This window comes from Camelus bactrianus, chromosome 10 (genome assembly GCF_048773025.1).
Source record: "Camelus bactrianus isolate YW-2024 breed Bactrian camel chromosome 10, ASM4877302v1, whole genome shotgun sequence".
In the NCBI taxonomy this organism is placed as follows: domain Eukaryota; kingdom Metazoa; phylum Chordata; class Mammalia; order Artiodactyla; family Camelidae; genus Camelus; species Camelus bactrianus.
The window spans coordinates 7,062,951-7,090,793 of record NC_133548.1 but is presented as its reverse complement, the minus strand read 5'-3'; the positions used below and the strand labels follow the sequence as shown (position 1 = coordinate 7,090,793).

Genomic DNA, 27,843 nt, shown 5'->3' with positions numbered 1-27,843 from the left:
GCTCCAGAAACTACCTGGAGACAGCCCGACACAACTGCAGGACTCCGCTTTTATAATAAACTACAACTCCAGGCAAGTGAACATATTCTGTTTTGGGCTGCGTACCTAGGTGGTAAACCGCAGAGAAAGGGGAGGAAGTGGTTACAGTAAAGGTCAGCATTGTGCTTCCGGGGAGGGGTCACCTGCGAGGACACACTGGGGCGCTCTGCAGCGCAGAGATTTTCTTTTTCTTAACTTGAGTGGTAGTTACCCAGACTCATTTTATAGTTATTCAAATATACACTATACATTTATGTTTTATACACACGTAACAGCTGTAAATGTCCCACCAGAAACCTACGCGCGCGCGGAGCACCTGGGATCCGCAGTTGCGTGTAGGGCGCTGTGGGTACCCGGCAGGTCTGGAGCGGTCGGGGAGGGGTCGGGGCGCGGGGCAAGGAGGGAGGGATGGCTGCGGGATCAGAGCGGGGGAGGAGTCGGGGGGGAAGGTGGCGGGGAAAGGATCGACCTCGCCCAGCTCTGGCGGGATGCGATCCGGGGCGCCCCCTGCTGGTGGCCGCAGGGAGTAAGGGTTTCAGGAGAGTTGGCTCTCCGGCCCACCAGTGCCTACTCCTTTCTGCACCATTGTCCCGGTCACTCCTTCCCCTCCCAGTGCTCCCGACCTCTTCCCGGGCTTCACCTCAGCAAAAGCTGAACTCAAACTCACCTGTCTCAAGGTGCCTTTTCCGATCAAATCTCCCCAACTCTGACCACTCCTTCCCCCATCGTCCTTTCTTTGAGGTTGGAACACAGTTAATTTGAATGTACACCCCGACGACGGCCAGGCGGCATCACAGTGTTTCACAAATGTGTGGCGCGGTGATGAAGACGTTGGCTGGCATTTACCGAGGACCTCTAACCTGTGAGCACTGTGCTGACCACTCCAGGCATCTGCTGCCCCCCTCCCCCCAAGCAGCTTCATTTACACCACGTGGTCAGTCCTTAAGCATGTATTTATTAAGCACCTACTCTGAGCCATTCTCTGAGGCTAGAGGAAACAAAAAGTCAGTGGCCACTGTCCCCAGGGATTCACAGGCTAGTGGGAATAGCCAAGTGCTGGTGACATGGTGTAATGAAAGCTCTAGTAGAGGCCACAGAGAATCGTGGGAACCAGCGAGCTGGGGAGAGCAGGAAGCGGGCTCTGGTAATGAGCAGGCAGGTGTCCTGGAGGTCTGGAGACGGGTGGGAGCAGGATCCAAGCTAGGAAAGATGTGCACAGGCCCAGGGCCTGTAGGGAAAAGACCCCAGATCAACAGTGATCAAGAAACCAGTCAGAGGGAGTTGGGTCTACCTTGCACAAGCTGGGACATGGTCTCTGAGAGCTGTCAGAGACTGTAGAGGCAGATGGAGTGGGAAACCCAGAGCAAGCCAGCACTCTAGGCCTGGGGCCTGACAGCCCCAAGAGGGTCAGAGTTCAAGTCCCCTCCATCTGGCCAGTGTACGGTGAATACCTACTAGGTTGGAGCTGCCCAACCAGGAAGGATGAGTGAGTCCTGGACTTTACCCTCAAGAAGTCTGGGACCAGCACAAGGATTAAGATAAGCTCACAGAGCTCTCAACCCTGCACAAGATAAGGAGATAAGGAGGCCAAGGAAGGGGAGTAGATCCTTCAGAGTCATGGGAGGGACATCTCAGCTGGGCGGCAGCAGTGGGGACGGGGGCCCAGGGATCTGGAGCTGACAAGGCAGTGAGAGCAAAGCTGCACATGGGAAAGGGTGAGGCAGTCATAGCGACCAGAGCAGGCGGCCAAATGCCTGTCAGCCACATAGAGTCCTCAGAGGGAGAAGGTCCCACTTGCTCTGTGACTTTAGCAAGATGCTCATCCTTTCTGAGCCTGTGTCTTCATCTCCCAAATAAGTTTCTGACAGTTACCTCACAAGGTTGCCGAGATGATTCCAGGTGATTGATGGATACAAGCACCCAGCCTGCAGAAAGGGCTCAAGAACCAGTTCCTGTTATTAAGCAATTTGGGCTTTATTCCTAGGTCTGTGTTTCCAGTGTTTAAATTCTAATTTTTTAGCAGCAGAAACCATTTTATTCAAATGAAAATGTTCCCACAACCGCATTTGATAAAAAACTGGCAGGCGTGAGGCTATTGTGGGAAGGTGGTACAGGGGTGGGGGCTGCAGTCCTGTCCACTCGGCTGCCTCCCCCGCTCCCACCACAGCTGGGCCTGGGAAGCCTGGGGTTGGGAATGTGCTTCAGGGAGATGAGACAGGCATGAGGAGAAAGGGGCAAGCGGAGGGGGAGGCTCAGGTTCCCTATCATGGGGGGCTCCAGCACAGACTCCAACTGTGGCCTTGGCTCCCCTTGGCCACACCCAGGGTTGGTGGTTCTTCCTCAGGGTGTAAGATGGAGGCTCAGGATCTGTTTAAACATTTATTGAGCACACACTTGGGCTTGGCTTGGGCTGGGGCTGAGCTCATAGCTGGTGGGGAGAACAGAAATACTGGGAGAATGCAGTACTTGGGGGAAGCACAGGGTGCTGGGCGTGCCTGGATGGGCACTTACGATCAAGCAGGCTTTAAGAAGGCTTCCTGGAAGCAGCAAATACTTGGACAGAGCTTGGTTAGTAAGAGTGAGCCTGGCCAAAAAAAAAAAAAAAAATGCTGGGAAGGGTGTTCCAGGCAGAGGGAACAGCATGGACAAAGCACAGAGGCATGCCACAGGGGAGTGGGTATAGGTGGGGACTTAAAGCAGATCATACTCACAAGAGGGAAATGGAAAGGTGGGAATGAGACAGGAGGGAGCTGCTCCTTGAGTGATGCACTGTGGTAGCAAGTCTTCATTGCCCACTGGATACCACCAGCCCTACCCCTTCCCCTGCAGGTCCTCGAGGCTGTCATTGAGGCGAACATACCTGTGACCTATGGAATTGGCAGCCAGAGGGGAGACAAGAGCACTGGCTGTCAATTCATAGGTCAGAGCCCTGTGCACTCGGTCTTGGCAGCCTGCCGACAGCCCACCACTCTTCGTCATCCTGGGCCTGGGAGAATGGCCGTGGAGGTCCCTGCTGGCCTGCTGGGCAGCAGCTGCCTCTCCTCCTCCATGGGCACTGGCCCCCACCCCAGATAACAGCAGCCCCACTGGAACTAGTGGGCACTTCCACATGGAGTTGCTGTTACAGGGGGTGGGAGCCCACTGGAGGCCTGGGCCCTGCCCGCCTGGCATCTCCCCTTGGGCAGAAGTCTGGGGAGTACAGCATGTCCACCCACCTGGGCCCCTGGTTCCTCATGGCCCCAGGTCCATGGTCTTTTTATTGAGGCTCCTTATCATCCAGGGCCCACACCTGGAGTCTGATGCCAGCACTCCTTCTCTGGGCGAAGTCCAGTCTCAACCCCAGATCTGCTCATAAAGCCGGGAGTGGCTCCAATTTACGGCTCCTGGGCAGCCTTTGCCCGCTCGGTCACCCCACACCCTCTCTCCCCAAGTTCCTTGTTTCCTCGTTTCTTTCCCAACCAGAGCTGGGTCCCACGTTCAGGTTTGGCTGCTGCAGCCTCCGCTGTCTGTCCTTTGCCCACCCTTACTGCTGCAGTCCCAGGGCCGAGGGACAATGAGGGACAGCTGGGCATCTGTCTCAGGGGACCTCTGAATGCCCAGACTCCCCACATACAAAGCTGGAGATGAGATGGAAAGAGAAAAGGGTGGTGGGAGAAGGGGAGACAGAGGAAGTGGGAAAGTAGGGCAGAGAGGCCAAGAGAAGAGTGGGCAGGCCAAGAACTGGAAAGGGACAGAGGAAGGTGGGGAGGGGAAGAACAGGGGAAGAACAGGGAATTGGAAAAGATGCTGATACACAAATCTGCTGCAGAATGCTCTTGCGGGGCTATAAGCAGCCGGCCGTCTGGAAGAGCACTTAACACCTCGTGGCCTGAGAGCCAGAGTCCTGGGAGCTGGGTGACCTTGAGCAAGTGGGTTAACTGAGCCACTGCTGGTTCCTTATATGCAAATAAGGACTTGTGAGGCTATCCTGTACACTGGCCTGCACTGGTGAGAAGCCACCCTCCCTTCAACTTTTGGGTCTGTCCCCCCACTGGGGAGAGGAAGGAGCTGCTGGCTGGGGTCCCTGAGATGGCTTAGGGGCCCTGGGGGAACAGATGTTTCTCCTGCAAAGTGTGTTCTCATCCCCTCCAGGCTCTGGCCCAACAGACTTAAGTGATAAGTCACAATGCCAGTCCTGCTGAGGCCTAGGGGATATTCTGGAGACCCCAAAGCTTCTGGAGAGGAAGAGGAGCTGGGACTCTGAGCTTTTGGAATGGACTTGGGCCATGTTTCCCTATCCCAGCAGTGGAAACTGGCCCTGAGAGGCAAAGAAGCCTGCCCAAGGTCACAGAGCAGGGCCTTGGGATCCATCCTGCCTGGCAACCTCCCTGAAGTGGTATCCTCCCTTTTGGGATGCAGTCAAGGTGAGATGGGGTAGGAGTCCTCTGCCTGGGAGGAGGGGCCTGTGAATGAAGACACCTCAGCTGGTGACCCCAACCCCCACCCCAGAAGCCCAGCAGGCCCTTCCAAAGTCACCTGGGTAAGATCAAGTACCTAGTTTGGCAGAGGCGGAGGCAGCGGCAGCAGCAGAGATGCTACCACCCCATCAGGAGTCTTGACTTCCTCATCCCACAGGTGGAAACTGAGGCCCAGGGGCTGGAAGGGACTTGTTTGGGTCACCCTGTGGTTACCTAGGCCCCTTCCTTTCTTCCTCAGAAGGGCTGGACTCAGGAGCATCCCGGGGCAGAGGGGCTGCAGGGTAGTGACCCCCCAGGGAAGGCTCTTACCTGGGTGCTTGGCTGGTCCTCGGGGCATGAGGAAGTTGGGACACCCTGGGCTCAGTGCCTTTTGAGCCGTTGGCCCAGCCCCTGGCAGCAGTTAATGATTATCCTGCCGCCTGTCAATACCGATCACAAGTGCGGTTCGAAGGGCATGAAACCCTGGACTGTGCTCGGGCAGGGTGGGGCGGTTCCAGGAAGCATCAGGCTGGGCCCCCATCTCCCACTCCCAGCGGCATCAGACCCCAGCCATCAAAGCCCATCCCTCCCCCACTGTACGGCCTACTGCCCCCCATGAATGTGGGCTTTGAGGACCCTGGGATCCACAGGACCAAACTTTCGCCCTACTCACCTGGTGCCCAGATCTCCCTCACTGAGGGGCCACCAGAGAGCTGTAGGGGATTTGCTGACCCGATAGGTCTGCAGATGACCCCTGCAAGGTGAGGGTTCTTAACCTGGGCCTCAGTTTCCCCAGGGGTCCTCCCACCTCAGTCCAGTGCTACTGGGGAGCAGGGTAGGGAGGGGCATGATCAGAGCAGCCCCTTCTTCCTTGTTCACAAGAAACAAGGTAAGGGGCGTTGGATGTTAGCATTTTCCTGATCCCATGTAAGTTTCTGTGCAAATGTCACTGTCAGGACCCCTTCCAGCCACAGTGCTGCCTCCAGTGCCACCCCCACCCCCCACTTCCAGTGGTCTGGAACTGGGACCCCAGGGCAAATGTTCTAGTCACCTCAACAGCTTCTGCTAGGGATGGCAGGAGCAGCCTCCAGTGGGCCCAGCCTCCAGGAACAGTGTCCCTCCTGGTCCCTGGGTCAGCCAGGAAGGCATTACCAGGAAGGCCCTGAGGCTCAGAGCCAAGGGCGTGGCCTCAGGTCACAAGGTCAGGGTTCAAGTCTCCCTGGGGCACTCCACAGCCTTACCCTTTGCCAGCAGCCTCCCACCTGTCCCCTCACACCTGGCCCCAGGTAGGGTTGGACCCTAGGCTCTTTCAGGGATAGATAAGAAACTGGCGTGGGGGGTGGGGAAGAGGGTGCACAGAGGTGGGGATAAGGGCAAGTCAAGGTCAAGGTGGAGGCTGGGGCAGTGGAAGTACACAGGATGAGGGGGCTGGTGGTGGGCACAGTTTATTCCACTTCATGCAGACACTGACCCACACACTCAAGTTGCTTAAAAATACACTGAACCACACGGTGTCTGTCCCACCACCACCAAGACACAGAAAGACTCTTGGCTGAGTGGGGTCAGGGTCTGAGGGTCCAAAAGCCTCCATCCTGGAACAAGGCAGCAGTGTGGGCCCAGGTGGTGGTGGAGGCAGTGTCCTTTCTCCCCAGAGGAAAAGTGCAGAGACAGGGCCGAGGCCCGAGGCAGGGAGGCTCCTCTCACAGCGATTGGCAGTGGGTGGGCCAGTCAGGGTCCTTCCTGGTTCAACCCCTGAAGGCTTGGCCCATCCGGCTGTGGGCCACAGCTCTTGGGAGGCACGGGAGCTGAGGTGCCACTAGGCTGGCTGGGTATGGTAGGCAGGCAGTGCCCTTGGGTCCCGGGTACCCGGTGCTCAGTCCCGGGTCTCGTCCAAACGCCACTTTAGAGCATGGTCCTTGTGGGCATCAGGGAGGATCTGGTTGCGCATGCCCCCAAGCAGGTTGGATGTGGCCTCTGTGGCTAGGATGAGGGGCTTCACCACTGTTGGGGGCAGCTGGCGGATCACACCTCCTACAGCGCCTGTCAGCCCCTTCTGCTCGTGGCCTCGAGACGCCACCTCACAAATGGTCTGAGCTGTATCCAGGATGCCCTGTGGAGGTCAGATGTCAGTGCAGGGGTCTGTGTGGGGAGGTGGATGTGGGACAACTGGGAACAGGGCTGGGCCTCTTTACCTCTCGAACTGTGTCATAGGCCTTGGCCACACCCTCCCGGAGGTCGGCTGGCTGCTGGCCCTTTCGTAGCCTTCGCACAGATTGCTTGTCCTGCAGGGAGCGCGAGATGGGCACCGTCGGGGACAGGATGTCATACACCGTCTCGGCTGTGGCCTGGGGAGCACAGGGGGGCACCAGATGAGGGGAGGTGGCCGGGGCAGAATCCTCAGGCCAGGGAGCCCACCTCCCTCCTGCGTCCCCTAGAGCCTTGCTTTACTGTGCTGCTCCTGGGGTCCTGCCAAGGCTCCCATCACCCAGGTCAGGGAGCTTCAGGCAGACTGCATGCCTCCTGAGGGGACTCTCCTAATATTGTCTAGACCCACACCCCTCCCCTGCTGACCACCACATCCAGGTACCCCTGCCCTGTCCGTTGGGTGCTACAAATGGCAGCTTGAGATGAGCACATTGCCTTCCCCATCCTATTCCTTGCCTGCTCTAGGGGCAGCCCTGGCAGAGACCTGGGTTCCCCTCACCCATCCCCACCGATCAGTGAGCCCTCACTGAGTGTGACCCTTCTGTCTGCAGGCTCCTCTGTCCGCTAGCCCAGCGTCAGTCCTTCCCACCCAGCCCCCTCACCTGACGGTGCCACATCCCAGCTTAGTGCCCTCGGGGGGGCCCTCAGGTGACTGCTTATCCCTCCAACCTCCTCTCTAGAGACCCTGCCCCCTGTGCATCTGCAAGCTCACCCCCCACCTCCTAGGACAGGCCACAAACACCTGCCTGTCCAGCCCTCTTGACCCCAGAACTCAGAGCACTCGTTTACAACTGCTCACAGGACACCTTCCTGGCTTCCCATCCGGGCCTAGAAAAGCATGGGGCCTGAAGGAACGAGGGCCAGTCTCTGGTTTTCAGTTTCTTTGTCGGTAAACAGAGCCACCACCCCTTCCCTCCCCTTCAAGACACAGCCACGAGCAGAGACTGAGTGGGCTCTAAAGCCTGAGGGGCACTCACCCTCCCATATGGGAGCCACTGGGACCCCAGGCCAGTCACTTGGCCTCTTCTCTTTGTGATTGTTCCTCATAAAATACCACATATCCAGATTGCCTGCCCTCAGTAGAGCTTTGGGGATGGAACTGGGCACCATGGAGCAGACCATCCCTGCCCGGCATGGCCTGGACATGGGGCTCGCTCACCTGGATAGCTTGCACCAGCCGGTTGCTGAGCTCCAAGGCAGCGGAAGCTGTGGACGAGCCGAAGGAGGCAGCTCCCCTCTGCAGCCCCCGCATGAGGCGCCCATCCTTCCTGTACTGCTCAATGGGCATCCACAGCAGGTCCCGGAACCCTTGGACTGTGGGGACAGGGCTGTCAGAGATGCCCAAGGCTGCCCCTACCTACCCTGCTGTAGGAACTCTCCCACCTATTCCCAACAGTGGCTTCTAGGTTACCCAAAAGTATGACAGTTTCAAGAGCCCCCGAAGTCAGATACTCACAGAGCTGAACCACAGAGTGCATGGGGCCCACGCCCCCCAGCAAGCCAGGCAGCTGGTTCTTGCGGATGTCCTGCAGCCACTCATTGAGAGCATAGCCCAGCACCTTGTCCACACCCAGGAGCCTAGGAAGGGGAGAGGAGGGTGGGGTGGGCCAGAGCCGCACACTGAGGGGTCACAGGGCCAGGAAGAACCAAGACACCCCAACACGCCCCATGTCCCCACCCAACCCTGTGTGGAGGGATGATCCCAGAGGGGTGATGTCTCAGCCAAGGCCACAGTCAGGAACGGAGAAAGGGCCCTGGAGGGAGGCTTGAGAGAGGCCTGGAGGCTCACCCGTGCCGGCAACAGAGCCGCTTTAGCTTCAGCTCGGAGCAGTTGAGCTGGGCCAGGCCTATGAGGAGGCCTGCGAAAGTGCCCTGGGGAGGGAGGAGGGGTTGGAGTTTACGTGATGGGGCCCAGGGACCCACTCAGCCCACAGGAGCCACTAGAGGCTGACTCAGCGGCCAATGTGCATGGACAGAAGCCTGGCTCCCTGGCCTCCATAGACCAGGCCACACCTGGGCAGAACGGGGACCTGACAGCCTCACTTACCACCTGGTCCATGGTGACGTGCTTGCCGTGGTAATCCAGCCAAATGGGCACCTCAGATGTGAACCGGAACTCCCTGGGTGGGAGCGAGGAAAGGGGTCCTTTGGTCACTGGCCTGGCTCCCTACATCCTGGCCCCAGGCCCCCAGCCCGAGGCCCTACCTGAAGTAGATGGGCTGCTGCTCAGCAGAGGAGGAGCCGTGTCTACTGCCTGTGGCCTCCTGGGAGCTGGTGGTCTCCACACCCTCAGGCTGCCCTTCCTGGGGACTGCTGGGCTGGACTCGGGTCTCAGGGTGAGCTGGAGGAGAGGTGGGGGACAGAGCAGGGATAGGCCAAGGAATGTTTGTGAGGTAGGACGCCTAGATCCTCCCTTCCCTGGCCCAGCCACTCACCTTCAGCGGAGGTCTCCGCCGGGACCATGGGGTTGATGCTGGCTGCCAGGCTGGTGAAGAAGTCCTTGAGGAAGAGCAGGGCATCCTGCAGGGGAAGAAGCAGGTCAGATTCAGGGGTCTGGAGGCAGCAGGCTCACTTCAGGCTCTGCCCATACCCAGCCTGCTCACCTGATCCACGTTGAGCCGCAGAGGCAAGAGCGAGACGCGGAGACAGCACTCAGGCCCACCCAGATTGGTCATGGGGGCCAAATGCAGCGCTTTGATCTTGAGCTGAAGGCAGAGGGTGAGCTCTGGGCACCTGCTGGGCTTCTGGCCCCCAACCCCCACTGTTCACCCAGTTGGTCCTGCACACGCTTCCCTCAGCTAAGCCCACCTGAGCCCCCCACCATCCTCCCAGGCTCACAAACAACCTGCGTGTGCGTGTGCACATGCGCATGTGTGCGTGCAAGCATGGGTGTGTGGACCCAGGGTGGACAATGGTGGGGGCCTTACCATGTTGGAGTGAGTGCGCCGTGGCATCCGCTCACTCGTGTGTAGATATAGGAATTTGTTGATCTGGGAGGAGGCCAGCCGGTCTCGGACCTCAAGCTCCTGTACAATGAACACCTGGCGGGACAGTGGCTGCTCCTCTAGCTCCTTGCCAGGGGCTACAGGGCCTGGCTCCGCTGGGTATACCTCATGCTGGAAGCTTACCTGTAGGGTGGACAGGGGCCCGAGCTGAGTAGGCAGGGTGGTGACAGGGAGGGAGGGCTGGCTACAGGCCCCTTCTCTCGCAGCCACCCTCCTGCCCCCAACCCAATCTCAGCCCACACTGGCTGCCACCTGGACACCTCCACACAGCTGTTGCACAGGCATTTATTTCAAACTCCACACAGCCACAATGAACTCTTGACGACCTCCTCCAAATCTAACTGCCTCCATTCTCACAGCCTTCCTTACCATCACCTAAGTGGTACCTGTGCTCCTGTCACCCTAAGTGCAAACCTTGGTTTGGCCCCTCACCCTCCAGTCTCTATCACCATGGTCGTCAGTTTTGCTTCTTCAAAACATCTCTCCAATTCCTCCACACTTCTGTCATCGTCACAGCTGCACCTGGTCTCAGCTGCTGTCACCCATCCCCTGGATGGCCCCCTGCTCAACCCTCCCAGACCCTTCTCCACACATCCGGGGGGGATCTTTGTAAAGCATTTGCCTGCCCACCTTGTGCTCCACAAACCCCTGGTGAGGCCTTGCTTCTCCCTCCAAAGCCCGCCCCCTGCCGGTGCTCCTGACGTGCACTAGGCCTGTCTTCTGCCACCCCCGCCCCACCCTGCCCCACCCCCGACAGGTCAAAGCCTCCCTCAACTGCAGGTCCTTGCCCTGGCCTTCCCTCCCCCTGACCCAGTGCTGGCGCTGGCTCCCCAGCCTGTCGGATCTCTGAGGAGCCCTGGTCACCACTCTGAAGCACATCCCCCCGAGTCTCAGCACAGGTGCCCTTACAAGCTCGGGGGTGGGTCTGAGCAGGCTGACTCCCGGTAAGCGGTACCTGACCTGCACAGTTTCTCAAGCCAGCCTGTCCTGCTCTCTCTTTCATGCATAGTCAGTCCAGCAGCCCATCCTGTGGTTCTTCCCACTCTCAGAATCTCTCCAGAGTCTGACCAACTCACCTGCTCTGCTGCTACTGCCCTGTGCAGCTACTGTCTCATGCTGACTGCATCTCACTCTAGTAAAAACCAAAACCATCTGTGGTCTACAGGGCCCTGTGCAGCCTGGTCTAGGCCGAATCTCTGGCCTTGTGTCCTCCCTGCTCAGCAGGAGTCCCACTGGCCTCCTCGCTGCTCCCAGAACACACGAAGGATGTTCCCAGTTTGCAGCCTTCATGCTGCACCCTCTGCCTGAAAAACCTCCTCCTGGCTCACTTCCTCACATCTTTGTACAAAATGGCATATTTTCACAAGGACTTTCCTGCCCTCTCTATGTCTCCTCCCTGTTTACTTTTTCTGAGTATTTATCACATTTGACTATATCTAAATGTACCCATATACATTTATATATCTTATGGGGCTCCCTCGACTATGATACAAGTGGCCAGAGGGCAGAGTTTCTGTCTGCTTTGCTCATCACTACACCCAGCATCTAGAACAGCATGGCAGCAGCTCCGTAAACATGAGACACAGCTCATGACCAAGGGCCTTTAAGAAGTTCCTGTGGATAGATGTGCTAGCAGGGATGGGAGGGCCTGTCCCTGTCCCTCAGCTTGGCTGGCCTTCTGCACCCTGAGTCCCCCTGCTCACCTTGCTGAGCTGGATCTCCATGAGGACATGGTGCTGCCTCCCACTGCCCCCCTGTGCACGCCAGGAGTTCTGGGGCCGGTTGGGCCCAGAGCCGCGGGAAGGGGAGCTTCTGGGGCCTGTGAGGCCAACTCTTGCCCTGGGAAGAGGAACAAGGGACAAGCTGACTCAGGGGAACCCCCTTCCCTCGTTCCCTCCTGTCAGAGCAGGACTTTCAGTCTGGGGCAAGAGATCCTCTCCTGGGAGGTGGGCAGGGCAAGGAAAGAGGAAGAGTTGAGGCTAGCAAGGCAAGGATTGGGTTCAAGGTTATCAGCTGCTGAAGGTCAGAGCTGGACTCCAACCTGGACCCCATCTCCTGAGGGCCCCACTGCCTCAGCTGCCACCCGGACCCTCTCCTCACCTGTGTCCGGGATGAGGGCCAAAGTCTCGGCCCCCATAGAGGTGCCAGACAAGGGAGACCTCACGCAGCACCACGCGACTGCTGGGCACTGGGAAGTGGGCAGGTGCCCGCAGCAGATCTGTGCTGCCCAGTGGCTGAGAGAAGTGCCCGTCCTGCACAATGATGGGGCCTGGATGCAGCTGCGTCACCACAGGCTCCCCATCCTGGGGCTGCAGGGAGGAGGCCAAGTGAGCATATGGGGCACAGAAGCTTTCCCCAGTCCAGGCCACCTGTCTCTCCCTCATCCTCACATCTCCCTCCCCCTTTTCATAAAAGATGACTCTCACGGGCCATTGTCCTGAGGGGCTTGCGTGCTCCTTGCTCCCACCAGCCCTGACTCCCTGAAAACTAGATCTTGCTTGGAGGTCAGCACCCTTGCAGCCAAATGGTTCCTCACCCTCCCACTAACTGCTCTGCCCCTCTCCCTCCCTACTCTTGAATGCCCCAGTCCCACTGCCCAGGATGCCACGCCTTCTCTCTTCCTCTGGAAACCCATTCACTCCTTCAAAGCCCAGGGTGAGGACTGCCTCCCCAGGGAGACCCTCCCAGCCCCACTCATGGACCCCACCCCACGCTGATATTGACCACCTCCTGCCTCTCTCACAGTAGGAGTCCTAGAAGGGCCTAGATGTGAGCCACCCTCTCCCTGGTTCCTGCCCAGCCTGCCCACCACACACCAGGATGCCCAGGCCAGGAGCGTCAAGGATGCAAAACTCATCACTGTCCAGAGTGTCTCCATCCCCCTCTTCTTCCTTTTCATCTTCTTTGGCCTCTGAATGAGACCTCAAGCTGCCAGTGGGGGCCCCAACAGGGGGCGAGGGGGGCTGGGCCCCACTCCGTTCACCTGGGAATAGGTAGACCGATACTGGCGAGGCCTGAAAGAAGGGGCTACCTGTGGGAGAGAGGACAGTTTAGGGGGATGCCCAATGCGGGTGCCTGATTATGTCTGCTTGCCCAAAAGCACCCCTACCCACCTGAAGCCTGGGCCAGCTCCCGCAGGCTACGCTCGGTGTCCAGGAGGGCGTCGGTCAGGTCCCGCTGGTTGATAAGGGCTGTCTCCACTGAGGGGCATGAGGGCAGGGAGGCAGGGCTTTCGGAGAGCTGGGCCAGGCAGGGGAGGAGTGGTGAATGTCAGGGGGGGCAGGGCCCTACCGCTCCCCCATCACCAGGTCCCTGGGGGCACGGTGGGGAAGGGGGCCCAGCAGAGCTCTGGTAGCCTGTTCAGCCAGGCCTTACCTGTACCTTCTGGCCAGCGATCTCCGTGGGGCTGGGGGGCCTGGGTGGGGGGTGCAGGTCACCCTCACTCATTACATACTGGAGCAGGTTGACCAGCAGGGCACAGGAGTCAGCACAGCTGTGCATGTGTATCACGTTGTTGGAGCAGCGGAGTTCGAACAATGGCTGGCTCTGCGGGGTTAGTCGTAGGCCCATCAGCCCAGGCTCTACCCCCACCACACGTACTATAGGACTGGGCCAGGTCGTCCCTGGGGTGGTCAGCCTGCCCAATAACCCACTGAACGTGTGAGCAAACAGCCCAGAGAGTGCAGGGAGCTTTGCCCAAGGCCGCCAGACGAAGCAGGAGTGCACTTCCTGTGTGAAGGACTTCGAGTTCCCAGCCTCCTTTATCCTTCACCTCAGCCCAGTGAGGCAGGGCCTAGTATTTCCATTTTACAGAGGAGGGCACTGAGGACCCACCCAGGCTGCCTGATGCTGAGGCCCTGGCTTTTTCTTGGCTGCAGTTGCCCTCTAGTGGCAGGGTTCACATTGAGGGACGCCCATAGTGGACCCAGCCCTTCCTAGGAGGGCCAATAACCATAGCCCAGCATGGAAAGGGCTGTCAGTGACCGTGACCTGAGCCCAGGCCCAGGGAACAGAAGCAAAGGGACAGTGTAAGGAAAGAGTGACCCTGGAAGGCTCCCTTGGCCCCTATGCCTGCTCTGGCTCTGGGGAACCCTGGGTGACAGCCACACTCACCAGTTTGTCCTCAGTGCTCCCCTTCCAGGTTTTGATCACGAGCTCCAGAAGGTCAACGTCCAAGACACAGACGTAATCTGAGGTAGAAGTCAGAAGTCTCTGTTGCCTCCTCCCACCCAGCCCCTGGCCCACCACCAGAGGGGAGAACCTAGGGTTTATCTGGGTGTAGTCCTTGTGTGCGTGCACATGTGTATGGGTGCTGAAAACCTGACTAGCAGCTGGGGGAGGACATCTGGCTGCTCTGGGTATAGCCAGGGGCCACAGTCCCTCAGAGGGGAGGGAGCCCAGTCCAAGCCCTGCCCACCTCGCCGCAGATCCAGGGTCTCCATCTCACACTTGTCAGACAGGTACAAGGCGGAGTCGTCAAGGATGAACCTGGTGGGGAACAGGGCTGAGAAGGGCCAGGGAGCCGCTGCAGGGAGCAGCTCCTAGGAGCTGGCAGGGGTGGGGCTCCCAGAGACAGGCAGAGGGAGCACCCACAGGGAGTCTCAAGCCCACAAGAAACTAGTGCTGGGCCTTCTCTGGTCTCAGTGTTCTTGTCTGTACAATGGGGAGACTGGGCCTGGTCTTCCGTGCCACAGGCCCAGATAGCAGACACTCGAAGAAACTGGGCAGCACTTATCTTTCTCCAAGTACTTGCAGCTCCTCCACCTCACCTGGGCCTCACAACAGCCCTGGGAGGAAAATGTCCTGTTTTCCCCCTACAGTATGCATTGTTCTTTGAAAGTCCTTATTTTAAGGGCAACATAACACAGCTCCTTTAGGATATTTTAAAATACAGCTAATCTCAAACTCTGAGCAAAGCACCATATACAGTCATCCCTCCATATCTGCTGGCTACACTTCTGAGGAGTCAACCAACTGGGGATCAAAAATATTAAAAGAAAAAAAAATCAGACAATTCCAAAAAGCAAAACTTGAATTTTCCATGTGCTGACAACCAGTTACACAGCACTTACATTGTATTAGGTATTATAAATAAACCAGAAATGATTTAAAGAATATGGGAAGATATGCATGGGTTATATACATATATCACACTCTTTTATATGTCACTTATGAGTGACTTGAGCACCCCTGGATTTTGGTATCTGCAAGAGGTCCTGGTACCAATCCTAACTATATGCAAATAATCTTTCTTAAAAAAATAGTTTTATATCTTACTTCTTTTCAGTAAATATTGTACCGTGGCATTTCCCTATATTTTTCAATGTTATTCTTTAATTTGACTTTAATGGTTGGGTTGGCCATGTTTACTAACTGAGATTATAATGTGATGTGGGGGCATTTAAATTGTTTATAAGTTTTGACTATTTAAAATTATACTACAGGGGCATCATACTTCACCTTTTCTTATCCTTATATCCTTAGGACAGCCACCGGAAGTGAGAGTATCAGGTCAGAGAGCTTAAACGCTTTTAAGGCTCTGATTCGGAGGTCTGACTGCCCTCTAGGAAGGTGAAACCCAATTTTGTGCCTCAGGAAGAGATCACATGATTGTACAGAAAGGCTCACAGTGGCCTGAGGATGTACAGCAGGGAGGTAGGACCCTAGAGGAGGGGCAGCTGAGTCAGCTTGGGGTAGGATGGACAGGGAGCTGGGGTGGGGAGAGCTCCATACCTGAGCAGGAAGGTAGAGGTGTCCATGACGATGTTGCTGGAGAGGGTAAAGGTCTCAGCAGTGACAAGGACACGTACAGGGAGGTAGAGGGGCCTGGGGTGGGTGGGAGGTCACACTTGGGCTGGGGCAGACTCCTTACATGAGAGAGCCTGCCCTCAGCCCCTGGCCCCAGCCACCCGTGCCTGGGTACCTGTAGTCCACAGCACAGGAGAACAGGTGTATGTGTAGGATGGTAATGACTGTTGGAGGCAGGTAGCCCAGCACTGGATCATCCAGGACATCTAAGAACTCCAACAGCTTTGGGGGCCAGGGCGAGAGGGGCAGTGAGGATAAAGGGACCTCTTTCTCCCTCTAACTCCCCACCCCAGCACAGGTCCCCACTTGCTGCCCATCAGCTGTCCATCACACCCCTTGCCCAGGGGCTCCGCCCAGAAGTCAGCTCCAGCCTAAGGTCAGCTCTGGTCCAGCCCATGGCCCTCACACCAGCCTTATCCCAGCCTTGAGACTTGCCTGCCCACACCACCCTCGCTCACCTGGGAGTGCCAGCTCTGTTCTGGCAGGGCCATGTAGTGGCGCAGCGTAGCTCTGTGCAGCCGCAGTGTCACCAGGAACTCCTGGGGGCAGGGCACAGTCAGCCCATGGTAGCAGCCCAGCCTGCCAGGCACCAGGGAGGCAGTGGTCCTGCCCAAACAAGTGGGCCGGCCAGAAGCAGGTACGGCTATACCTTGACATTCTTGTGGGGGTCCAGTTGGATGCGCACCGCGGTGGACAGCATGTGGGAGCCCCGGCCTTGGCCCTTGCGGCCCGAGGCTCCTTGCTCAGTCATCCCTTCCTCTGATGGGTAGATGGTTAGGGCCAGCTGGGCCGGAGGAGCAAAGGTGGGCAGCTCCAGGCAACTGGGCAGCAAATAGTCATCCACGGCCGCTAGGGAGACATCTGGTGAGTCCCCTTCCAAGCTGGCTGATCCCCCACTCCACCCAGGAAGGGCACGTATTCCTCCTGAAAGACTCAACCCCTGTCCATGGACCCTAGAGACCCCATGGCAACTGGCCCCCAGCCCTCACACCTCGGTGGTAGAGTGTTGCCTTTTCAGCTTCCAGGCAGAAGTAGCCAAGGCCCGGCTGGCCTCGGTAATGGGAGACGCTGAAGATGGTGCCTTGTTCCATGTCTAGCACCAGTTCCCCATGTGCAGCCTCCAGCCGTTTCCCACACTTGTCCTGCAGACAGAGCATGTGGTTTGGCCTCACCAGCTATACTTAGCAGCCCTGACCCTTGGGGGTGAGGGGCCTCGGAGAGTCCTGGCCTGACTAGGATCAGCTCCAGCCTCTACCCAGACTGCTGGAGGTCCAGGGCAGTACTTTCTCTTTTGCCAGAGGGGAAGGGTCATCCTTGCCCTGTCTGCCTCCGAACATCAGATGGTGCCAATTAGGACCCCTAGCATGGTGCCTTACATACAGCAGGTGCTAATAAGGGGCAGTGATGAGATGGGTGTGGTGGCACGGGTGGGTCAGTGGGTGGTGGGTAGGTGCTGCTGGCTGGAGAGGCCACACAAAGTCCCCAGTGGGGTCTGTTTCCCACATTCCCAGCTTGGAACTGCTGACACTGGCCTTGTTCTCTTGCCAGTGGGGGCTCTGGAGTCAGGGGCTCACCTCCCCTGGGCTGCCCTCACCTTGGTTTCACAGTGGGCCGTGATCCGACCCTTCAGCACCGTCACCAGTGTAGAGAAGGTACTCTGGGAGTGAGGGGATTCAGGGGCAGGGGGCCGGGGGGCACCTGACGCCCCCACTGAGAAGTGGGTGTCCTCATCGTCCGAGTCCGAGTCTGGGGTGAGATCAAGGAGCCAAGTGGGAAGGAGACCTGGGAGGGCTGCCCTGGCCCCAGGGCCCCACCAGGGCACCCCTCCTACCCAGCTTGAAGGCAGACTTGCACATCTTGAAGTTGTCGTGCCACAAGCCCGAGGCGTCCGGGAAGCCAGCGGGGCACGCGGCGGGGCCGGGGCTGGGAAGCAGGTCCGCGGGCTCCCACAGGAGCAGGTCGTTGTTGATCCTGGGAGGGCGGTAGGACCACGGCGGTGAGGGAGGCCCAGCCCAGCCCCTGGCCACCCCCGCCCTACCCATGTCGCCACCTGTTGTAGAGGCTCTCGTAGACCTCCTTGCTGGGCAGGAAGACATGGGCGCTGGGCAGGACCACTTCCAGGCTGCAGCGAGACAGCGCCAGGGCCCGGTTCTGAAAGGCCCTCATTTCCTCAGTGTCTCCAGGAATCACCATCTGGATGGGGGAGCAGGAAAGGGGATGAGAAATGTCAGAGCCTGCTGCTGGCTTTTCAATCAGACCCAGGTTAGTTTCCTGACCTATTTCTCATTCATTCACATGAGCCTTTCCTGCTGGGACATAGGACAGCCATCTCGTGTGAAGCGCTGACTGCGTGCGAACCCTGCCCTGAGGGCCTTGTGTATGTTAACTTCTTTATTCTCACAACAGGTCTGTGAGACAGGTCATTATACCCACTTTCCAAGTGGGGAAACTTACCTGTAGGTGACTTTTCAAGAGATGAGACAACTCCCCCAGATGATACACCCAACTGAGTGGCAGAGCCTGAATTTGAACCTAGGCCATTTGGTTCAGAGGCCAGGCCCTTAACCGCCTCCTACTCAACCCTCATCTCCTTAAGAGAAAAGGGTCCTGAGGCCCAAACATACACTGCTGATAAATGGCTGAAGGGACGGGGTTGTGATCTACCTGATCAAGGACCCATGCCCCCTGGGTCCCTGCCCTCACTCCTAGGCCCCGCCAGCTGTGGTGTTTCTGCCTCCCTGTTGACCAGAGATGATGGAAGAGATGAAATTCTCACTGACGCTGGGTCACATCACCTGGTGCCCCAGATGGTGTTTTCCCTGTGGCCCACAGCCACCAATTGGCTCCCATGAGACTCGAAGGTCCTGGGCCTCACCTCTTCCGTCTCGTACATGGTCCTTTTTGAGGAGAAGGGTGAGGGCTCAGGTTCCTGAAGCTCGCACAGATTCTCAGCCGACAGCTCCAGCTCCTCTCCCTTCTCCGGGGCCACTTCCCACTGTGTGCTGCTGAGCTGGGGGTTCAGGGTCACCACTACCCTGCGAGGGCACAGGCCTGTCACTGGCCTGCAGGGCCCCCAGCCCCTGGTCCCAAGTGGCCTCCCACCGCCCTCAGTAGCAAAGCCCTCCTCTCTGTCTGCTCCTCCAAAGCCCCAACTTACTGGGGCAGGAAGTACTTGTGCCCAGGGCTCTTGGGATCCAGGGCTTTAGAGACCCGCAGGCAGGGGACAGGTGGCTTCTCTCCATCTTCGTAGGTGACTGGAGGGGATGGGGAGGAGTGAGGGGTTGTCACTGCTGCCTTTCCCTATTTCTTCCTCAATGCCAGGTGGGCCAGTGGGGGATTGGAGCACCCCTCACCGTGACAACCATCTTTTACTGTTTACAGACCTATGCCCACAGTCTATAGTCATTCAAGGATAAAGGGTCCACTCTGCCTGTTGCCCAGGAAGCCTGGGGATAGGCAATGCTGGTGCCTCACAAAGCTGATTAGGCCTGGACCAGGGTCTGTCCCCACTGTGACCCAGCCCATTCCATAGCCCCAAGCCCAATACTCCTAGAGGCCTGAGCCCCCTGCCTAACGAGTTATACCCAGGGGGGCTCTTACCATGTAGGTCGGAGTAGGTGAGTTCCAGGCGGGTTGGGGCTGGGGGACCAGGCCCACTGCTTAACTCTGACCGGAACTGGGGCTCAATCAGCTCTAACCGCAGCTGCTCAGCCCGCACAGCCTGGCCCGCCCAGGGGTCCCGCTCAGGCCGCAGGTCGGCAATGGGGAAGCGCAGCTGCAGCGTGGCCCTGGGTGCTGATAGCTGCACCACTGTCTGCTGCTCAGCAGCTGGTGGGGTCTCTGTCTGTGGAGGGTCGGGGGGTCAGAGATGCTGCCTGGGCCAATCCCCTCCTCCAGCCCCTGCAACTGTGGTCAACAGCCAGATAGTCCATGCCCTGCTCTCCATCCTAGTTGGGCATCTTACCAGCAGGCCAGCAAGCAACTCAGGAGGGGGTATGGTGGCCAGGTGCAGCAGGGCAGAGAGCCGGTCCAGGGCCCCTAGCTCTACATCTGCCTGGAAGTCAGCCAGGTCCAGGGCCAGTTCTGAGTGGTAGTGGCAGGCAGCTGGGCGCCGGGGTCGGCTCTGAGGGAGAGGGTACACAGGTCAATGAAGGCTATGACATGGTGAGGGCAGGATGGGCAGGATCCCCCTTGAGGAAAAACAGAACACAGAGCCCTCCCAAGCGGTGGGGAGAAGAGCTTGGGTAAGGGACCCAGGAGAGGATGGGAAGCCCTTTACTGCCCTGCTCGAGGCAGATCAGGCTTGTTTAGCGAAAGCTACCCAATACTTGCCACTCCCAGCCATGGAGCAGCCTAGCCCCAGATGTATTCAAGGGATCCCGGATGGAAAGATGTGCTCTGGTTTGAAGGTGGAGGGTGGGAGCAGGGAGGCACCAGGGGAGGCCGGTACGGGCAGTACACCATGGGAAACAGTCAAGGGCCACTGGGCCTGAAGTGAGGTAGGTTACCTTGTGTATCCGGCGCAGAGTCTGCATGTGGCGCAGGTGGGCGCAAGGCTTAGCTGAGGCCTGGGAGGCCAGGCTGTTCGGGAAGCTCAGGATCTGGGATGGGACATGGGAAGCGACAGGGTGAGGCTGAGCCCCCACACCCACCCTCACCACTAGGCCCTGCTGCCCATATCCTGGCTTTCTCTCAGCCCTCACCTCTGTGTACTCAGGCTCCGAGGTGCCCCTGGGCCACAGACACTCTAGCACCTCCAGCTGCCCAAAGTGCACTTCTGTGCTGGTGATCCGCCGGCCCCTGCTTGTCCGCAGCTCCCAGGACAGCTGCACAGCTGCACCTGTTAGCCTATAGGGAAGACACAGGGCATCAGAAGGTGAGCTTGGGCGGGTTTGGAGAGTCCCCTTAAGCCCAGGTCCCTGCCTTGGGCTTGTACCGGACATGACTACAGGGACAGGCCCTCTGGAAGCGCGGTCGGAGATGGTAGAAGTCATGAGAGCCAAAGGACCCATCCTTGGAGGCATCAAACTCCGAAAAAAAGTGGGTGGTGAGGTCAGGTGGTCCAGAAGACGGGGCAGACGTCTGAAGCAAGGTCAGGGTCACGCCCCCCAAAGTCATCTTCAGCAGCGAGTCAGGGCGCAGGGTGTTCGAGGAGGGTGTGGGGGCTGTCTTGCCTGAAAGAACAAAGACTTCATCAGGGGCTCCCCAGAGTTCATAAGCATCCCAGGTAAGGTGACAGTCAGACACTGGTCTAAGGGCTGGGAGAAGCCCTGGCCTAGCTGGACTGTGACTCTGGCTGGGGGCTTGGCCAGGCAAGGGTGACACGAAGCCTCATTAAGCCAGACACTGGGCCCAGGCTTGATTCAGTCCTCTCAAGGGAGCTGCAAGAAAGGTGATAAAGCACTTACCCAGTACCTGCCACACACAATCTCTCAATAAACATCAAGCAAAACATGCAGCCTGGCAGGATCAAATCTTACTATTCTTTTTTTGTGGAAGGGGAAACTGAGTCTCCAGCAGTTTAAGAGCTTGGCCCAAGGTCACTGACTCTGAAACCTAGGCTCTGTCCATTGCATCTCTACCTCCCATTGAGTGTTCCCATGGAACCAAGTCACAGTGGTGGACCTCCAGACATAGCATGCGAGTAACAAACATCACACCAGCACCAAGGCTTCCTCCAGCTCTTCCTGCCCCTGAGGACTCACCGGTCGAGGGGTGCTGGGCAGAATGCCGGCGGGAGGCCATGTTGCTGTGCACCGAGGAACCCAGGTCTACGTCGGAGAGGGAGACCTCAGACAGGGCTGAGGCCACACTGCTTGTGAGGCCGGCCATGGAGAAGAAGAGGTCTGTGAACCAGGGGAAGAGGGTCAGAGACTGGTGTGCTCAGCCCCCTGACTCCTGCACCCACACAGACACCCTGCCAATTGCTGGTTCTGGCTTCACACCCACCAGTGCTCTCCAGGTTGACAAGAGGGTTTGAAACGGGGTCTGGGCTGAAGGGCTCAGCTACAGTCCCCGCCTGCAGCTGCTGGTTCAGATCCTGTTCAATCAGCCACAGATCTTCAGCACCTAGCGGGCGGCTCTTGTTCAGTTTGTCTACCAGGCCCTCGGGGTCTACGGGGAGGATACTTTCTTATGTCAGTCCAGTCTGGCCAGCCTCTTCCCAGTCATCCCATCTCCTAGACCACCCACAGTCTCACCTGCAAGGCTCACTGCGTCAAGCAGTTCCTGAAGCTGCTGGAGCTGCCGTGGGGTTAGAAGCAGGTGCAGGGAGCCCAGTTGTCCAGACACCTCCAGCTAGGGGTGGAGGGAGTAACCATGGAGCCAACACCTGCCACCGAGGCCCTCTGAGAACTGCCACCCACCTGTCCTCACCCTGAGGAGGCAGGATGCCAGTTATCAGGCTAAGCTATACCACCAACTAGCTGTGTGACCCTGGCCACAACTGGACCACTCTCAGCCTCAGTTTCTCCAGTTGCCTAGAAGGCAGTAATTCCCCCACTCAACACTCTTCTCTGCTTTGTCCCAGGGAAGATCAGCAGTGCTGAGGAAGATTCTGAGATGGGGCATATTCCTCCTCCCCAGGGGCCTGGGGACCCACCTTGGGGCCTGGGAAGGCCTCATTTTGCTTCAGTTTCACTGTCAGCTCCAGACACCCTGAGCAGCTGCCAATCTGCAAGGGAGGCTCTGGGGGTCCTTCCTGGGAGGTAAGAGGATATGAAAGGAGAGGTCAAGAAGATACGGTCAGAGATGGTCAGAAGGGATGAAGACAGTCAGATGGGTCAAGGTCCAGAGAGAACAGGAATTAAGAGACACTGTGAGGACGAGACTGGGCCCACCTGTTGGGGGAGCTCCTCGAAGTGCAGGCGGACGCCCACCAGCTGCAGCAGCTTATGTAGGAAGGCAGGAGGCTGATGCACATCCACTGGGGGTGCCTGGCTTGGGTCTCGCACGGCCTCATCGCAGTACTCCAGTCTGAGGAGTGTAGGCTCAGCCCTTGCCCAAGCCACCCGAGGCTGGTGCCCCTCTCCCCACACCTTGTTCTGTTTTAGGGGGTCTGGGGTCAGCGAAGGTTGGCCTGTAGAGCTGCCGCATTATAGTCAGGCCATCCTGGACCTCCATGGCCATTCCTTGCTCCTCAGACCATCAGGGTGTAACCTGATCCTTGGGGCCCCAGTCACCCTGGGCCTGCACCGCCTGGCCCCTGGACACCACACCAGGCTCACACGCAGCTTGCTTCCGCCTGCCACGGCCACAGCCCAGGCCCACCCAGACTTGCCCTGACATGTCCCAGGAGCCCAGGCTGGGGATGGGGGCAGGGCCGGGGGCAGGGTCAGGGCCAGGGCCATTCAGCAGCCCCTCGTTCCCCCTCTTCCTCATGCCAGCCCACACTGCTCAGCCTGCCCCTACCTCTGCACATGGACTTCCACTGCCACACCATGCTTCCCATCACCCGGCGAGTGCTCCACCCTCACGACAGTATCCAAGAAGGTCACCTTGATCCTTCGCAGTACTGAGGGGTGGGAAAGGGTCTCACGTCAGGCGGAGCAGCAAGAGGCAGACAGAGTTTCCCTGTTGGGCAGCAGAGTGGCCATGCTGCTGTCTGAGGCCCTTGCCCTATGGGCCATGGAGGGGCAGGGTGGCCAGGAGGGGCCTGCTCACCAGTCTCGATGGTCTGGGCGAACATCTCCAGTCCTTCTAGGGGCTGTGGTGGCTCAGAGGGCTCAGGCAGCCCGTCCCGCAGGCACTCCTGAGCCAGCTGCATGCTCGTGGTCATACACGAGGCCCAGCTCTGTGAGTCAGCAGCCCCTGGTCCTGCAAGTAGGAAGAGGGTCTCAGGACAGGCAGACCCAGCCAGCCCCTGGTGCCAGGCCCACTCCCACTTCCTGCTCCGTGCTGCCCCCCACCAGCTTTGCCCTGTCCTCACCTGGGCCTTGGCGGGGTTGCAAAGTGAGCTGGAGGCCTGACACGTGCACAGTGCAGTGGTCGGTGAGCAGCGCAGCCCAGGGCACGGCCACCTTGATAGAGCCCACAAAGCCTTCCACCAATTCCAGTGGTGACTCCATGGACTCCAGCACCTCATTCACAGACTGAGAGCAAATGGAAGATAAAACCAGCTCAGGGAAACCCCAAATCCAGCTGTCCCCCTGGCTGCTGCACTCCTTGCCTGGCTATTCCACCCTTGCTCTCCCCATCCCTCCACATGCTACCTGCAAAGTCCTACCTTTGCTCAATGGATCCCTACGCTTGGTGCCCTATTACTGCATAGTTCAATGTGCCCAGTTTTTCAAACCAGAGGAGGGGGGAGCTAGGGGATAGAAGGTAGCATGTCCAGATACGGGAACAGCACATGTAAAGGCCCAGCAGTATGCAGCAGCACCCCATATTCATCCTGGTGAGCATGGAGTTTAATGGGAGTGTGCAGGAGAGGCAGACAGGGGCTGACCTGAGCTGGAGGGGGGCCCCCAACTCCAAACACTTGGTGCAGTTGTACCTCTCTCTGAGGCACAAGCTTAGAGCTCCCGGTTACAAACAGGGGAGTCACCAGCTTGGGAGCTCCTTGAGGGCAGCAGTCCACCTGCCTTCTCTGTGTGACTCCAGGTGCTCTGCGTGGTGCTACCCAGCGAGGGCCTCAGTAAACACTTGTTGGACCCATGAATAAAATACACAGCAGAACTAGCAAGCCTATAGAGACTGAGTACAAATTCCTTACCCAGAGATCCACAGATGGGGAAACTGAGGCCTAAAGAGAAGGGACCAGTCATCCAGTATACCATGGGGACTGAGACTGAGACCCAGGCCTCTCTCCTCATCCTATCCCATGGTTCCCAGGCACTTGACACCTTTGAGGATCTTCAAGGTAGGGGCTGCAGGCCGAGGCAGAAGGGCTGGCAACCTGGGAAAGCACCTACATTCCACCAAGGCCCAGCTCCTCCCAACTCCTTCACCAGAGGCCAGGTGGGAAAGCAGCCTAGCTGGGAGCCAATTCAATCCCCAGCTGAGGGGAGGGGAGGGCAGAGTGGGAATGTAGAAAGAGGCAGTCTAGAGGTCTGGGTTATTTCTTTCAGGCCAGACTAAGAGGCTGAAGTCAGAAATCAGAAAAGGTCTCCTGCGCTAGGATTCCAAAGCAAGAGATGCCACCAACTCTGGGCTCAGGGGTCTTCCTCTACCCCACATTTGCTCAGGAAGGCCTGGCCTACCTCTAAAGCTCAGTTCTTCCTGCCCAGGCTATATTGAGGCCAGGCATCCTATCTGCCCACTGCCCTAACTCCCCCAAGAAAACTGAGAAGCCCCTGTCTCCGTGTCCACCCCTGTTTCTCTGAACTGGAGGACTGACCCAGTGCCAGCCCTGGTCTGGTGCCTCTAATTGGTGGCTCCTTTGCAACTTCCCAGGTCAGCTGACCTGTGAATCACTGCACTTCACCACCTCCAGTATAAGGACTCAGATCCAGATCTTACTCCTCTCAGCTTCCCCAGCATCTCGCTCCTCTCTGCCTGAGGTCAGACTTATCCATCTTTCCTCTAGGGCTTTCCTCTACAGAGGGATGCCCAAGCCCCTCCCCAAACTGCCACTTGGTCCATCCCACTCTCCCAAAAGCAGGAAGTAGACAGCGGCAGCAGTCACACAAAGTGTTGATCAACATGGTGCTGACGCGGTTGTTGACATCCCTATCCGGAGATGAACCCCACCCACCAGGCCCAGGGTCGTGGGGTCAGGAGGTCAGGGCACCCTTCCCACAGGTGCCTGTAGCAGGGCCCTGGACCCCTGCCAGACTTCCCTGACCAGCTTCGTGTCCCAACTCTGTCACTGCCCTGGCCTCGTCCCACCAGACTCCCTAGTTCCTCTGATCCCTCCTCACCCTCTCCTCAGTTTCTTGGTACCACCCTCATCTCAGGCCCCAAATTCGATATGCTTATTCTGGCATTCTCCAGACAAGTGACATCCCGCTTCCCAGCCTCAGTTTCTCCTCCTGTGAAGTAGAGGCAGCTACTGGCTATGGAAGCGACCAGCTGGGGTCCCTCTTGACCCCTGGAAAGGGTTGGACTCCCACGGCCTCTCCACCCCAGTGCCAGGTCCCCAAGTCCAACCCTTTCACAGGTAGCCTCAAATCGTTGTCCCCCCTCCCCCCTTCCCGGGTTCGGGCCCATATCCTTACCCAGATCTCCAGATGTATATCCCGCAGGGCAATGCTGCCCTTGTACAAATCGAGGCTGAGCTGGTCCAGGCTGAGGTGCTCCTGGAAGAAGTGACCCAAGTAGTGATGCAGCAAGTAGCGGCAGACTCGCTCTTTCACACAGTTCGACCACGGCCATAGCCATCGTGACATCTCGGAGACCGCCGGGCCCGGGCCGCCTCAACTCGCCGCCCGGCAGCGTTCCCCGTCCGGCTTCGCGGTTCACTAGAGCCCCCGGCTCACCCTGCCGCTTCTCTTAGAGCCAGGCCGCGCCCCCGGACGCCCGGCCCCGCCCCCCACGCTCACTGCCATTGGCCATTGCAAAGGGCGAGGCCTACTGATTGGCCGCGGGGGCGGAGCCTCCAGGCGCGAAAAAGGGACTGGGCTCTCGGTACGATATAATGCTCTCAAAATTGATTTACGCTTGCGTAAAAGTTCTGTGTGGGAGGACCTTCAACCTCTCCTACGGGCTCCGGGAAGGCTGTAGCTTGAGGTGCCAGCCCCGCAAAGAAATGCGCATGTGCTGACTTGTCCTATTAGTACTTGAGGTAGTTAGGGAGGATTTAAAGGGGCAGTGTCCCATCAAACTTCGTAGAAAGCTTTCTAGAGGAATAAAGTGTGAGCCCCAACACGCATCTCTAGAAACAATTAAGTGAATAAATATTTGCATTTTACAAAACGATTTACCTTCCTTTATCTCATTCAACCCTCATAACCTTCTAAGGTAGAGATTACTGTCACCATTTTAGAAATAAGGAAATAGACTGTTTTGCTGTGAAACCATCATCAAGGAAGTCCTTTTTTTCCACTCCTTACTGAAATGCTTGACAGGAGGTTAACTGACCCACCCTTCTCTCTGTAGTAGGTCAGGTCTCTGGCCAATAATAATAGCAGTAGTAGTAGTAGAAGTAGTAGTAGTAGTAGTACTAGTACTAGTAGTAATATATTTTTTTTAATCTCTAATTCAAAAATTCAGTAAAGAATGGATTCTAACTTCCTTGAGCAAGGGTTTATTGTTTCGTGCAGCCCGTGAAATAAGAATGGTTTTTACATTTTTGAATAGTTGGGAAAAAAATCAAAGAAGAATAAGATTTCATGATGTGAAACTCATAAGAAATTCACATGTGTGTCCACAAATAAAGTTTTAGTGTAACACAGTTCTGCTCATTTGAATAAGTACTCTCTAGGGCTGGTTTCTTGCTACAACAGCAGAGTTGAGTACTTAAGACGGAGGCCTACAAAGCCTAAAATATCTATTTTATTTAAAATATTTTATGTAAAATTTTAATATTTTAAAATATTTTATTTAAAATATATTTATTTTAGTCTGTACAGGTTTGGTCATCTAAGCCCCGTTGTATCATGAAGGCTTAAGAGATATCAACAGGTAATTATAATTCCACTTAAGCCTTACTAGGGAGATGGACTCTACTGAAATCTAAAGCCAAAAGTCAGCCTGAAGCAAGGGCAACCTCCTTGGCCTCAGGGGCAGGGATCTTGATTCCATTCCCAGCTCTCTCTGACTTCAGGCAAGTCACTGCTCCTCTGTGAACTTGTTTTATCCCCTTTAACCTAGGATTGGGTTAGTAGGCAGGACAATTCTTTACCTGGAAAGGACTGGGTTACAGTCTCAGATACAATGGTTGCTTCGAAAATGCTTGTGGAATGAATCAAGAGACCTGCCTGACCCCCATGAGGCCAGGGGCAGAGTTGTGTTCATCGAGTGTTTATTAAATTAATAATAAAAGTAATAGATACCATGAATTGAGCTCATGCGATGTCCTGGACACTGGGTTTGTCAATTTACATGCATCATCTCATCTGTTCTTTACTACTCAGGCACATGAGGGAGGCATTATTAATATTCCCATTTTACGAGAGAGGAAAACTGAGGCTGTGTGCCTAAGTGCTTGTGAAGCAAGTAAATGAACAAACATCATTTCTCCCAAAGGCAGTGGGAATAGAAAAGCAGCTTCTAGAGTCTAGGAAAAGTTGTCCTTAGGTTCAGTCTAAGAAGGAGCTACTATTCTCCTGTAGTGGGAAAGGAACATACTACATGCAAAGGTTGGGGACACAAGGCCATCCCCAATATCTTGATCTCCAATCTGGAGTGGCTGCTTCCTGGACTGGCTTCCCTCCACTGAGGCTGCACTCATGTCTTTCATTGAAACTTTA

General features: G+C 57.1%; 1 protein-coding gene and 1 long non-coding RNA gene across 4 annotated transcripts; both read right to left on the bottom strand.

Moving 5' to 3' along the window:
- Nucleotides 1–974: 974 nt before the first annotated feature.
- On the bottom strand, nt 975–5,840 carry LOC105070653 (uncharacterized). 2 transcript variants are annotated; one of them, XR_012509525.1, is made up of 2 exons: nt 4,806–5,840; nt 975–2,906 (listed from the first exon to the last, which is right to left on the bottom strand). It is a non-coding gene; the product is annotated as an uncharacterized LOC105070653 (long non-coding RNA). The 2 variants fall into 2 exon arrangements; XR_012509526.1 differs by having other exon boundaries at nt 975–2,878.
- A 304-nt stretch (nt 5,841–6,144) lies between these two features.
- On the bottom strand, nt 6,145–25,947 carry ATG2A (autophagy related 2A). 2 transcript variants are annotated; one of them, XM_045518169.2, is made up of 41 exons: nt 25,651–25,947; nt 23,421–23,583; nt 23,156–23,308; nt 22,904–23,006; nt 22,333–22,468; nt 22,095–22,193; nt 21,694–21,790; nt 21,443–21,607; nt 21,199–21,339; nt 20,430–20,667; nt 20,197–20,341; nt 20,002–20,094; nt 19,458–19,616; nt 19,094–19,337; nt 18,651–18,747; nt 18,369–18,528; nt 17,544–17,686; nt 17,325–17,464; nt 17,088–17,239; nt 16,485–16,635; nt 16,143–16,342; nt 15,952–16,032; nt 15,609–15,715; nt 15,419–15,511; nt 14,103–14,173; nt 13,799–13,875; nt 13,067–13,231; nt 12,799–12,925; nt 12,502–12,716; nt 11,786–11,994; nt 11,389–11,524; nt 9,608–9,808; nt 9,284–9,385; nt 9,116–9,200; nt 8,886–9,021; nt 8,728–8,800; nt 8,470–8,552; nt 8,137–8,258; nt 7,840–7,994; nt 6,668–6,820; nt 6,145–6,585 (listed from the first exon to the last, which is right to left on the bottom strand). In XM_045518169.2, exons 1-41 carry the CDS (start codon nt 25,819–25,821, stop codon nt 6,349–6,351), a joined length of 5,778 nt encoding a protein of 1,925 aa, XP_045374125.2. In that variant the 5' UTR covers nt 25,822–25,947; the 3' UTR covers nt 6,145–6,348. The 2 variants fall into 2 exon arrangements, with proteins under 2 accessions (XP_045374125.2, XP_010955403.2); XM_010957101.3 differs by having other exon boundaries at nt 13,061–13,231; nt 25,651–25,946.
- Nucleotides 25,948–27,843: the final 1,896 nt, after the last annotated feature.